At 33.3% G+C, this 14,161-nt stretch overlaps 1 protein-coding gene across 1 annotated transcript in view; it reads right to left on the reverse strand.

Moving 5' to 3' along the window:
- The window catches only part of LOC126739513 (cuticlin-4), a 105,921-nt gene that overhangs the window by 83,595 nt on the left and 8,165 nt on the right, over positions 1 to 14,161 (reverse strand). Inside the window, exon 3 of the mRNA XM_050445252.1 lies at positions 6,170 to 6,209. Coding sequence (XP_050301209.1) covers positions 6,170 to 6,209 — 40 coding nt within the window. The remainder of the gene's footprint in view (positions 1 to 6,169; positions 6,210 to 14,161) is intronic.

A 14,161-nucleotide genomic window follows, 5' to 3' on the forward strand; every position in this document is an offset into this window, starting at 1 on the left:
GCTTCTAAATTCATTGGAAAGTTTTGTAGAATTTCAGTAGTGTATTGGTTTGCGAGGAGTTCAGGTACCATACTAATATCTGTGACAAGATTCTTTTAGATGAATATTAGACAAGTGACTTATTAAAGTTCTGTTAATGTATTTATAGCAGTTTTTCTCCTCTCTTTTCAGCAAGCCATCTTCATACCGACTGCGTGATTTATTCATTTGTGATTTTAGTTTATTTCTCCCAAAGATATGCAATTTTCTATGACTTTTGTAAGTGCTTCTTCTACATTTTCCACTGTTATTAATTTTGTGTCTATCCCTGAGAAGTGTGATGTAATATGGCGTTTGATAGTCTCATAGGTTGCTTTAAAGAATTGCTCTTTACTTTGCAAAGTCTTAATGTCTGTATCTGTATCGTTGCCATAATTACTGCACGATAACTTTATGAATGGTGGGTTCAAACATGATTTCGCTGATAAGTTTTTTAACTGCGCCGAAAAGTAAGTCAAGAAGCGAAACCTGTGTGCCCCTGTACCGAATGGTAGGTAGTAAGTTAGTAAGTAGTTGTTTGCAATTCCATCCTTTATATGTGTCAAGGGATTCCTCTGCTACTCGGCATGTTTTTGCTATAGAAAGACTTGTAGTATCTCTGGATAATTAAAGTCACCAAATATTACGCAGTTGTTGCTGTTATTAAAAATATCACCTAGCACAATTATCAGTTTTAAGTTTTCCTGGTAAGTTATTTTCGGCTTAAATATGCACCATAGAGTAAATATCTGGCAACTTATTCTTAATTTTAAAACTGTGGCATACAGTTGTTGGTATATTCACTTTCGCAATTGCATAAACACTTACATTTTCAATATTAATGTGATTTTTAATAAATATGCAGGTCATTGTGTATGTATTGTGCATGCACATCTCTGTAGAGAGAATATAGTCATGTGGTAGTACTATTAAATCAGAAATTTTGCTACGTAACCAAGTTTCAGTGACAAAAATAAAAGATAGCATTCTTGGGTACACAGAGGCCTGTAATTCATGTGATTTGTTCATGAGGGAACCTGCATTTGCATACTGTAGGGTTTTTCTCATTCGTTAGGTTTAAATTAAAACAATCGAAATTGGTCAACTAATTTATTTCCACAATTCACTACGAAAACACGATCACTCACGACTACTAGAGATATTTATTTTAACTGTATTTATTTAAAACTATATAAATTTCGCACGAATATTCCGAACTTTACTAATCTTCACTGAACTGACAACTGACTACTATCGGCGATGGGGCTCCTTATATAGGTACTAGCACAGATTTAAGTAGCTACGCTCCAGATAACCACTCCAATGTATTTCATTTGTCCCCACTGAGAAAGCAGCCGCTTGCTCGCGATTCAGCCGAAAACGGATATTTCGCTCCGATTGTGGCCCTGCGTTGCAAATTTTAATTTTTGTCGGTAGGTATGCTTCCGGGTCTTCGCTTCAATCATCGCATCGTAGCATCGCTTTCGTCGGCCACTGACGCACTTTTTTTTCCTCGATGCGACGCCGACGCGACGGGATTAATTTTATTGACTAAGTAGGTACTGTCACAGATCTTACATTTTAAATCTGTGGTACTGTGACAATAATAATTGACGAATTTTTAAAGAGGTTTGTTTTACTTGAAAATTTTTTTGCGATTTTTTTATTCGATAGTTTTATATTTTGCAACAAATATAAAAAAAATTAAATGAAAAGTATAAAAACGAGCGAAAAAGCTGTTCGTTTATTTTTTTGCTTCTTTACTGTATAATTAATAAAAAGATTTTTTTTATATAAGACATTTTTTTATGTAAACAATAAAGGATATATCCGAAATATTTAAACTATAATAATTTAAGTTTTATGGTATATTAAAGATAATTAACATTTTTTAAACGATAAATTCGAAAATAAAAAAAACTTTTTTTTCGTTTTTGTTTTTAATCTATAGGTTGATAAGATATATAGATTGATACATTATATACCTATATAGATAGTAGTACTTTTTTTTTAATAGTTAATAAAATAAATTATTAGTCTGAGGTAAGATAATCTTTAAACTATATACTTAAAATAAAGTCCAAAATGTTGTTTTTATAGAAAACGAAAAAAATGCTCTCGGGAAAAAAATATTTTAGTACTAAATATTGGGACACATATAATAGTAATGTTTTTAGGAGGAATGAATATTTGGGGTGATAGAGTTCAGTGTCTTTTATATGATAAGGCCATAATCGCGTTTTCGAAAATTTTGGACTTAGTTGTTTTTAAAATAAACGCCTCAATTATTTAATTTTCGTAATTAGTTTTTATTTCAAAAAGTATTCGCTATTTTAAAAAACGGCAAAACAAGTCAATGGTATTTTTAAGTTTTTACCTTATGTAGCAAATTTAGGAGAGGATGGCAATGGCTGAAACTAAAGGATGATGGTAATTTTTTATGTTATTTTTTATCTTAATTTCATTGTTAAAATACAAATTAAAACACCGTACCAAAATGTAACTTAAAGCTTATATAATTATATTTTTGCAAGCAGTTACATTATAATAATTGATGGCTTCGTACACCTATTATAAAATAAGTAAAAATTTTTAGAATATCGTATATGTACATACCTAATCCTAAATAATAAATTTGTGGTCGATAATAATATAAAATTGAAAATTCTTATAAAACTGTTCCAACACAAATATATAGCTATAATAAAATTTAATTTTACAACTACTATTATCATTATACAAGATCTTTCAACGAAGAGGAAAAATTGTATTATTTGATTCCTCCTGCCCCCAGTAGGTATTTCTCAAAAAAATCAAAATAGCGACTTTTTGTTCAAGATTTTCTTCAAAATTTTTTGACAATTTTTTTTTAATAAGTTATTTTTAATTATTATCAAATAAGTGCCCAAATAAATAAAAATTTAATTCAAAAATATAATGAAAATATGCTTTTTCCTTCATTTTTGTAATGATTTTTTTTCATTATACTCGAAAGAAAAATGCTGTCAAAATATTAAAAAAAAATTGAGGGTGCCATTTGAAATAAAAAATTGTGGTAGTTTCTCGGGGGTAAAATACGCAGGGGTAGTTTTGAATAAATTTTTAGAAATAGCATTGTCTCCCATAAAAACCGCATTTTGGGTTTTTTTCTTCAAAAATGTCCAAGTTCTACGCTGTTAACGTTGTCGTGAGACACGCTGTATAGGAAACAATAAAACTTTTGTTGTACGAAATAACACTGTTACCAGCAAATACCATTAAAATGTGCACGGTGTTATTGATAATGTACATCAAAAGTTATATGATTTTTGCTATAGAAAAATTTTGCATTACATTTTTGATACGTTAGAAAGTAAATTGAGTGTAGCGCATCAGACATGCTCACCATTGGACAATTGCTCACCATTCACCAACGGAGAACTTTCTAAACGGAGGGAAAAAGAGACAGAGAGAAAGACAAAATCGGGGAAAAAGTTGCGCAATTTTTAGCTCAATAACATGCCATTAAAATTTTTTTTTTAATTCGAACGATTGTGAGGATAATCGAAAAAAACCGAATCTTTGAAAAATCTATTTTACTTTTTTTTGAGCCTATTTTTATTCGATTTTAAAATAATTTACAGTTTTGCATTGCCCCTTTTTTCCGTGCTACATGGTGGTATTTTTAGATTTTCAATATGACTTTGGTCGACCATCATTAACTTTGTTTTTTCTTTTTCACTATACTCAATTTTTCTAACGCTTCAAAAAGATATTTGCCCCTTTGCAATGTACTTAAAACCTGCATGTTTTGAGTACTAATACCGCAGTTAAAGGGATTTTTAGAATAGAGTCGTTTACTATTCAAAGAATCAAATAAATTGTTCATGTTTTCAATAAAATCTGTAGTATTAGTACCCATTTCATCATTAATCAAACGTTTTGTTACACATATCCTCTGTTGTTACTGCCCTGGTCACAAACTGAGGCAAGAGGAAAAAATCCCATGGCATTTAATCTGGTTATTACATATATAAGTAATTCTTTCAAATTATCTTTTACAACCAAATTTTGAGAAAAAAATAGGCCAGAGGAAACTTCCAATTGGAATAAATACCCTTAATGCAAAACACAAGAGCATGGTTTGCTATTTTTTTGCTCCTCCCTAAAGGACCTAAATCCTCAAAACCCTCTATAAAATCTAACTTTTTGTTAAACTCTAAGTTTTCCTTCAAACTCATTTCATCAAATGCCACTAGGCATTTTTTTTCGTTTTGGGTCATAACAGCACATTTTTGTTTTATAAAAAAATTTAATATTTTCATCTATACCCGTAAGTAAAGCCACAAAACAAAAAGTAACACTGCAATTTACAAAATAATAGTGAAAATCAATTTAAATGAAGTATTACTGGATTAAATTAATCAATAATGATTAAATTAAATTAAATTAATGATTCAAATTAAATCTGCGATACAAGAGGCTCACCGCTACCCCTTTAAATCCTTAACCCCTACCGCCGTACGCCGTAATAAATTTATGGTCGCCCGAGGTGATCGGTATGGGCGCCCGGGTCTTATTACGTTTGGCAACAGAGCGCAACAAAACGTGCTGTTGGTCAACCGGCTTGAAAAGTCGGGCGACATTTCGGGTGACGTTTCTGCCTATGCGAGTGTTTATCTGGAGCGTAGCTAGTTAAATCTGTGGTACTAGGCAGAACGCTGTCCCGGAAGATTCCCGCTTAACCTTCAAGATGTCGTGCAGAGTACCACTTGTGTCATTTCGGAATGACGGAGAATCAGCTGGTTTCTCGGTGTTTCCAATATCGTCACAGTACATTAGGCTTAGCTCTGTGAGCGGTTGCCTGAGTGTTTTTGGCTGTTTTTGACTGCTTTAGTAATAGTTACATAATAGTGGCTTACTTTAAATGTATTTTATTTTCAGGTCACTCTCACCATCGTTTTTACGCCTTTCAAGTTTCTTTATTACGGTTTTAAGATATAGGCTCTCTGCTCTTCGCTTTGTTCATATTTAATGTACACATTTTTATCTCTTATTGGTTCATAACATAAAGTAATTTCACTGGCTCCAATATTGTTGCGAAACACCACTCTGATTGGTCTACTTTTGTTTCTATCTTGGTGTTTTAGCCTGAAGGTTTTAATAGTTTCTGCATACAAATTCGGCTTACTCTTTCATCTTCTTTAGTTTTGGCCTCTGGTGTTCCTCGAACCAAAAAAACCAAAACATTATAAGCCTTTCTCTCCGTTTCTTTGAGCTCCTGCAAAGTCGATTCAATAAGATCAGTCTCCTTTGTTTTATTGGTTACCTGTAGACGTGGTTCAAGGGGTTTGCTCTCAACTTTTCTTTTACTTTGATGACCTGTTCTTTTAGCGTTTGTGTCTCAGCCACCATATTCGCATAGGTTCGCCTAGTCGTTTCACTGGTATTTAATTGCCCCTTGATTTTGATCACTTCTTGTTTTGTTTGGTCCACTTGGTTTTTTAAGGTGGGTATGTCTCTTTTGACCAAAATAGCGCATTCGGGGTAAGCGAATATGTTTATTCTAGATTGGATCATAATCAATGAAGCAGTTTCTGTAGAAATCGTAAGGACAACCAAAGAGGTCTTTAATTGCGTCATTTTAAGTAACATCCTTGTGACGACAGCCTGTGTCACATTTATATCATGGTAATTGACCCATATTCTAAATAACGATTTTCGCTCGAATTTTAGGTTAGATCGCGGTTTTTCGCACTAGTTCACGGTTTTTTGGATAGTTCATGGCACAGACTGACGCGTGTAAATTATTATACTTCAACACCTTCAACACCCGATTTTTTATTTATGACCGGTTTTATTCGTCTTTTAACGTGGCTAGGGTTTCTACATATTAAACAAACTGATCTGTAAAAGTAGATAATCGGCGTGATCTACAAAGATCACGAATGCTTAAGCGAATAAAAAGTGAAATTACCGCATCAAACACGTTTTAAGTAACAATTAGCCATAATATTATACATGTTTATTTCGTTCGTGTTTAACTGCTTGAAGATTCTAGTGTAGTGTGATGACCCTGATGGTTCACTTTCTTTTTGTATGACGCCCGTTATAGCATAACAAGTTACCGATTTTGGAGATATGCTGTGGGAATGAGATAATATTTACTTACCATATTGGGTGGGTAGATTGGCAGAATGTACTGAGGAAACCTGAAAAAAAAAAGAAACTTTATCAGAACGTGTGTAGCTAGTGTTATAGTGAAAAAGTTCAGTGGTTTGTTGTTTGTCAACCGTCAAACAGTTAAGAAGTAAAGGGCACCATCATGGAAATAAAATGAAATTGAGAAAAAATTAACACTTTACTAGGACAAAGTATTTGTCCTTGTCACACAAGTTTGATTCACCTTGCCAAGAAAAGAGACAACAAACAGGACTATAACCTTGTCTACCTGGTTATGATTCAAGTCCCACCTTTCATTGCCTAAGACCATACATAGTACGCCATACGTCTCTACTGTTTTCGTTGTCATAAATTTGATGTCGTTTGTCGAATTATAAAAAGTACGTCACTTTAAGGTTATGTGTCAACTGTCAACATTCTAAGAAAGTAAGCAACCGTTAGTCCAGAACATAGTACTAAAATGAACTCAAAATAATACAAGGAAAAAAGATCAAAGACACAGCTCCAGGCTAAGACCAGATCTGGAAACAAAATGGACCTTTATACTTAACAGAATAGTAGAGGGAGACAAGACCGTTCCAACAAACTGAAAAAAACAATCATCAATCAAGTCATGCCACTTCTAAAAGAGGGAAAGGACCCAAAGGAATTCAACAGCTATAAACCGATAACATTAAGCTCCTGTATATCAAAAGCAATGGAATCCATAATACAAGCCAGGCTGGATTATAAACTGAAAAAAAGCAACACATTTGGCGCATTAGAAAATGGTTTCAGGAAGGGAAAAGAACCTTGGACAGTTGTTTATACCTAGCAACCAAGATATACCAAGCTTTCAATAATAGAAGTAATTGCAGTTTTCTTAGACGTATCGGCGGCATTCGACAATGTTTCCATAAATAGTTTACTCAACTCTCTGGATTAGCTTCGAGTTACCAAAAAATTAATCCAACTAACAGAAAGTCTTCTACTAAACAGGCAAATTGTGTTAAGATCACCAACAACAGGAAAAACCACTGGTATACATGGCTACACTAAACGATTTTAACACAGATAAAGTAAAAATCTTTCAATTTGCAGACGACTTAGTATTTATTAATAACAAGAACCAAGAATATAAATAGAGATAGAGTAATAATTAAAAACCACCTAAACAGAGTCAACATATGGCTGCGAAATCATGGAGTGAATATTGCACAACAAAACCCAAGGCATATTTTCTTCAGGACCTATAACAAGTGGAATAAATACCTAACCTAATAATCAATAAAAAAAATTTAATGGGTGTCCATATTAAAGGAGTAACTTTTGACAACCACTTATAACCTGGATAAAACACATAGAAAACCAAACAGAAAAAGTTATAAAGGGAATACACATAATGAAAAGTTTAGCAAGGGTTTGGTGGGGCAGTGAATCTAAAATCCTAATAACAATATATTGTAAGGAATAGTAGGAACTGATTTAGATTATAAAATGCATGCCTAATGCATGTTTAAAACCTCCAAGGACAATTGGAACAATTTAAATAGAACACATTACAAGCATTGGAGTGGCTTTAGGCTTCATACAATCAACACCACTTCAAGAATCTATTTAATATTCAAGCGAGTGCCAACATGAGATCACCGTGTTGGAGAAAATACCAAACACTAGCCATTATTGAAAGTCTAAACATGATGCTTCAATTTATCCCAAAAATACAAAAGTCAAGATTACTCCTATGCTCTAAATTTCCGTATTGCCAGCAAACCAAAACTGTTAACTCCAATAAATTCAATTTAAGAAAAGAGACTTAACAAATCAAAATTCCTTCTACTTGTGTCGCAATTCCGAGAATTCACAATAGCATCTGTAAAACCTATGAGCAAAATATGTGGAATAGGAATTTACTGCTTATGTAAATTAAAAGAAGACTAAGTGACTATACTCCAATAAGCGCAGCATAAACTTTAGCAATCAGAGAAGCTCTAAGAAGTTTAAGTGGACAAATTATTTGTTTGTACTGCTCATTTGCTCGGATTCCCTCAGTGAACTTCAATTAATTACAACACTAGGAATAAACAAAGATACTTCATAACACTCTCAACAAAGCAAGAAATTCTCAACAATGGGGAAATGGGCATCAGACTTCTGTGGACCACAAGCCACACCGGAATTAGAAGAAATGACAAAGCAGATGAATTGGCACAAACAGGAAGACAGTTGGAACAAATTGGTCAACCCAACTGAATGATGGAAAAGCAGCCATATGGAAGAAATAGGAACAAACTGGACTATGCAAGACTTGAACCAAAACCCCTAAAAAAACCATGGTTCCATAATACGAAATACACAATTAGGGAAAAAAATTGCAACGCAAGTGAATATAAGAGAATGCTTGAATTATTGGTTATGCTAGTTGCAACATCTCATTTCATGAAAAATAAGAAAGAAGAGCAGAAGAAGAACCGTTATATTTTTTTTTCTCCAGGTAGCTTCGGATGGTTTGGGTGGCAAAGTATAGAAATCGAGATCCGTAGAACTTATAAATCTGCATGCAACTTTTGGCTGTCATGCAATAAATATTGTATGGATAACAAATGAGCACTTTACATAAATTTATGTGCTATTTTTTTTCTCGATTTGATTCGATTTGACATAATCTAACTTTAATTTGAGGGACAACATGACCACAACTATGTAAATAAAAAGGCTTTTATTCTCATGTCATCTAATGGTTCGATATTCCTTGAGGAAAACCTCTATCAAGTCTCCATATTTGACCAAGGAAAAAAATAATAAACCTAGAAATTGAACTTCGAGAACTGTTAAAAATATTCCAAGAAGTTTCAGAAGTTACCACAGAAATCCATAAGCTCCAAACTAAGATGTAAAGCATTAGAAGCTCCAAATTAAGCTACAAAACTAAAATATACAAAGTTTGTCTGGCCTTCTAAGTACTGAAAGGCCAGGAAGGGAATATGGGAGGTTTACATCCTTTTAAATCTTGCAAAGTGGCTATTCAAGAGTAAAAGGGATCAGAAAAGTTGAACGCAAAAGGAGAATATATGTACAAGCAAGCCAATGAAATCCTAACCACTGAGTTTAAAATTCAGACCAAAATCTTATAGCATATATACCTTAAAGTATGTTAATGTGTTTCGCTGTTATTAGGGACATAGGGTTGAGGAATTTTCCATAGGACATTATTTAATTTGGTGAACCTCTTTTATGTTCAATGAGCGGCCAAAGAAAGGTGCATATTCTGAATGCCCAGAGCCTTACAAGGAGGAGTAAAGACCACATAACTATGTTAGAGTTCACATTTACTATGCTGTTAAGCTTTAAGGGAAAATTGAGGCTATGAGTGCAATATCGGACTAACCCACAAAAATTCAAAATCGGCTTTATTGTAGAATATTATCCGTCAAGTTGAAATCTATTTACTGCACAGTGAACCAAACGACTTATTCCTTTTGCTTACGAGATAGAGGCAGCACTAAGAAGTTGAGAAGGAACTTCACTAAAGGAAGGCTCAATGTTCTAGAGACACCCTAAGAAAAGACACTGAACTGGCATAAAGTGGAAACGCAGCAGTCATATTATGTTTTAATCTAATGAAGACTCTTCCTACATCTGTACTTACCACAGGCATTTCAAGTTATGGACTTACTGCTTTAATATACATGAAATGGCAACCAATAATTCGTTCATGTTTGTATGGGATGAAAGTATTACTTCCAGGGAGCTGCAAGAGGTGGGATCTTGTTATATTACATAAAAAACTTTGTTACATCGAAGGGACTTATTATGTATTCTGACCAATGTGGTAATCAGAATGGTAATACAAAAATGTCATTGATATATAACTATATTACTGCATCTCCATTATTTATGTCATTCCTATTTACCATGCGACCAAGATTTCGGAATCTTAGAAAAAGAAAAGGAATTCCATCCACATATATTTATACCTTAAGACTGGCATACAGTCATAAGACATGCTAGAAAGTCAAGATTTTTTCTACTAAGTAACTTGAAAGAAACATAGCAAACAGAAAAGTATCTTAAACAAAAACAAAGGTGGAGTGGCTCAAAATCCAATGGTTAAGGTTTAGAAAAGATTTTCCCAATACTATTCAGTATAAGTACTCAAATAATGAAGAGGTTTATTTTAACACAGTAGATCTTAATAAAAGGAAATCTGTTTCCAAGGAAATTAAGGATCTGCCCCTTTCATACCCAAATAGTAATGCCATTAATGAAGGTAAAAAGAAATATCTCCTTGAGTTAATGGAATTCATCCCTCCTATATACCGAGATTTTTATAAAAATCTGAGGTCATCCGCTCAAGCAACTGGAGGTGAAGTAATTGGCCCAATTGAGGAAGAAGAAACTTTACTTATTTAATAACTACCTACTAATTTTTGACGTAAAACTTATTATAACTTAAGTTATAGTAACCCATTAAAAAACCCAATCTATTTTAAATGCAAAGTGGACTAACCCACATAGAAAAATCGAATATTAGCCATATCCAAAAATTTAAAACAAATTCCGCAAATTTAAGTAACACTCTTAAGAACATTGAATTAATTCGAACTACAAAAATGTTCTTTTAAAAGGGTTTTGCGCACTTACATTTTCGTATTTTTTTAAGCCTATTATTTAGCACTTAATAATATTAGGGTTAGTCCGTTTTTGCACTCATAGCCTCAATTATACCTAATGACGTTTATTTGTTTAGGATCACATCCCACATGCCCATCACTGATTACTTTATTTGGTACTGTTTTGGGCATGTCAAAGTACAATGTAGAGGGAGAGCAAGATGTCCCAAAGTTGGAGGTGAACATGACCTAGTGACTAGACTGTAAGATGTTCCAATGCTGCAATTGTAACTTACACCCTTTAGGATCGCATAAGAAGAACTCTGAAGAATAGAAAAAAATTATGGAAATGATGTCAAAACAGTGGTGCTCATTCTATAAGGCCTCCAAAACCTTTGATTAGAAGGCTTAGGCTAAAGGCAATGACGTTTTACCAAGTAAAGTGCAACACTAACTTCCCAGCACTACCTGAAATCCAACGTTCATTAATCACAACAAGAGACAGCTAAGAAATACCAACGGTTTTAAGTCAACCATCAATATTCCCAGATATTCCACAGCAAAGAGAGGGACAAAAAGCGAAGAAATGGTAGTAGAGCCAGACCATAGCCCTGAAGTCATTCATAATATTAGCTCCCTTCTTCCATCTAAGCCATCAAATTCGGGGTTTCTTAAATAGACAAAGAAGAGGTGCCGTTGCGATCTATCATCAGCTCAGCAACATCGGAACTTGCCAAATTTATGATGAGCATTATCCAATCACTACCAGACCGTGTTCCCTTGTTTCGTTCCGAGTTTCGTATAAGGCAATTCGTACTCCCTTGTACGAAGCTCGGCTCATTTCGTCGAACTCCTTCAGGCCACTAACGTTAGATCGCGAACTTAATTAATATACCTAACCCGCCAATTTATGGAAAAATAAATGACCACTATGAAGTGGCCGCCATCTTGTGTGATTGTGTCCTTCCGATGTTGATCACCCTGATAAATTTCAGTGGTGCCAATTGTAGGGAAACAAGACAATTAAAGTTTTTGGAAGGTTATGTTCAGTGTTGCCAATACAGCAGATTTAGCGGAAGAATTTGTAACTTAGCGGGTTAAAACTTATTTTAGCGGACAACGGATTTTGTAGCGACATAACTTCATAATTTAGCGGTTTATTAAATAACATTATCCCTCCCATCCCATTATAAGGCGTCCTCTAGCTTGGAAACTAAAAATGGCTGGGAAACTCCAGAATGGAATGGGGGATTGATTAGGTTGTTATTGCTTTTGATTTGATTTTTGTTAAGTAGATAAGGTGAGTTAGATTAATTTGTGTTTTATTAATAGAAAGATTAATTTCTTCCAGACCGTTAGAAAAATTAAAAAAGAAGAACATAAGACGGACAAAATAAATGAACTGCGTATAAAAGAAAAAAAATTAGTTTCGTCCAGGTAGATGAGGTCTTGAAGGAGAAAGACAAGAAGAACTCTCTGTGTCTGTAGTATTTGAAGTGATACCTATAAAAACTTCGTTAATTTCTTCTAGACACTTAAAATAAGAAGAAGAAGACATGCAGGAAAAAATTAATGAACTGTCTGTAAAAGAAAAACCAAAAATTTCTTCCAGGCAGTTGAGGTTATAAATCAGAAAGGCAAGAAAAACTGTGGAATGAAATAATTTAGCTGCATGTAAAAATTCTTTAATTTCTTCCACGCACTTAAAGAAGACGAACAAGAGTAAGAAGAAGAAGCCGATACAAAAAAATCAATAATTTCTTTAATGCAGTTAAGGTTCTGAAGGAAAAAGATAAGAAGAACTGAGATCTATAATAACTCAACTGCATGCAAAAAATTCGTTAATTTCTTCCAGCCACTTCAAAATGAAGAAAACATGCAGGAAAAAATTAATGAACTATCTATAAAGGAAACGTCAATCATTTCTTCCAGGCAGTTGAGGTTATGAAGGAGAAAGGCAAGAAGGACTGTGGACTAAAATAATTTAACTGAATGTAAAAATTAATTAATTTTTTCCATGCACTTAAAGAAGAAGAACAAGTCATGCAGGATTAAATTATTGATCTGCCTGTAACAAACAAATCAATAATTTCTTCAATGCAGTTAAGGTTCTGAAGGAAAAAGATAAGAAGAACTGAGATCTATAATAACTCAACTGCATGCAAAAAATTCGTTAATTTCTTCCAGGCACTTCAAAATGAAGAAGACATGCAGGAAAAAATTAATGAACTATCTATAAAGGAAACGTCAATCATTTCTTCCAGGCAGTTGAGGTTATGAAGGAGAAAGGCAAGAACTGTGGACTAAAATAATTTAACTGAATGTAAAAATTAATTAATTTTTTCCATGCACTTAAAGAAGAAGAACAAGAGAAAGAACAAGTCATGCAGGATTAAATTATTGATCTGCCTGTAACAAAAAATCAATAATTTCTTCAATGCAGTTAAGGTTCTGAAGGAAAAAGATAAGAAGAACTGAGATCTATATTAACTCAACTGCATGTACAAAATTCGTTAATTTCTTCCAGCCACTTCAAAATGAAGAAGACATGCAGGAAAAAATTAATGAAATATCTATAAAGGAAACGTCAATAATTTCTTCAATGCAGTTAAGGTTCTGAAGGAAAAAGATAAGAAGAACTGAGATCTATATTAACTCAACTGCATGTACAAAATTCGTTAATTTCTTCCAGCCACTTCAAAATGAAGAAGACATGCAGGAAAAAATTAATGAACTATCTATAAAGGAAACGTCAATCATTTCTTCCAGGCAGTTGAGGTTATGAAGGAGAAAGGCAAGAAGAACTGCGGACTAAAATAATTTAACTGAATGTAAAAATTAATTAATTTTTTCCATGCACTTAAAGAAGAAGAACAAGAGAAAGAACAAGTCATGCAGGATTAAATTATTAATCTGCCTGTAACAAAAAAATCAATAATTTCTTCAATGCAGTTAAGGTTCTGAAGGAAAAAGATAAGAAGAACTGAGATCTATAATAACTCAACTGCATGTACAAAATTCGTTAATTTCTTCCAGGCACTTCAATATAAAGAAGAATAAGAAGACATGCAGGAATAAATTATTGAACTGTCTGTAAAAGAAACGTCAATTATTTCTTTGAGGCAGTTGGGGTTATGAAGGAGAAAGACAAGAAAAACTGAGGCCTGTAGTATCTTAACTGCCTATAAGAAATTCGTGAATTTTTTTTAAGAACTTAAACAAAAGAAAGAAAAACAAAAAGTGGGATATTGGACATAAATGATCTACCTGTAAAAGAAAAATTAATAATTTCTTCTGAAAGACAAGAAAAGCTGAAGTCTATATTAATTCAACTGCCTATAGAAAATTCGTTAATATCTTTCATGTACTTAAAGAATAAGAACCACAAG

This window comes from Anthonomus grandis, chromosome 8, assembly GCF_022605725.1.
Source record: "Anthonomus grandis grandis chromosome 8, icAntGran1.3, whole genome shotgun sequence".
Lineage (NCBI taxonomy): Eukaryota > Metazoa > Arthropoda > Insecta > Coleoptera > Curculionidae > Anthonomus > Anthonomus grandis.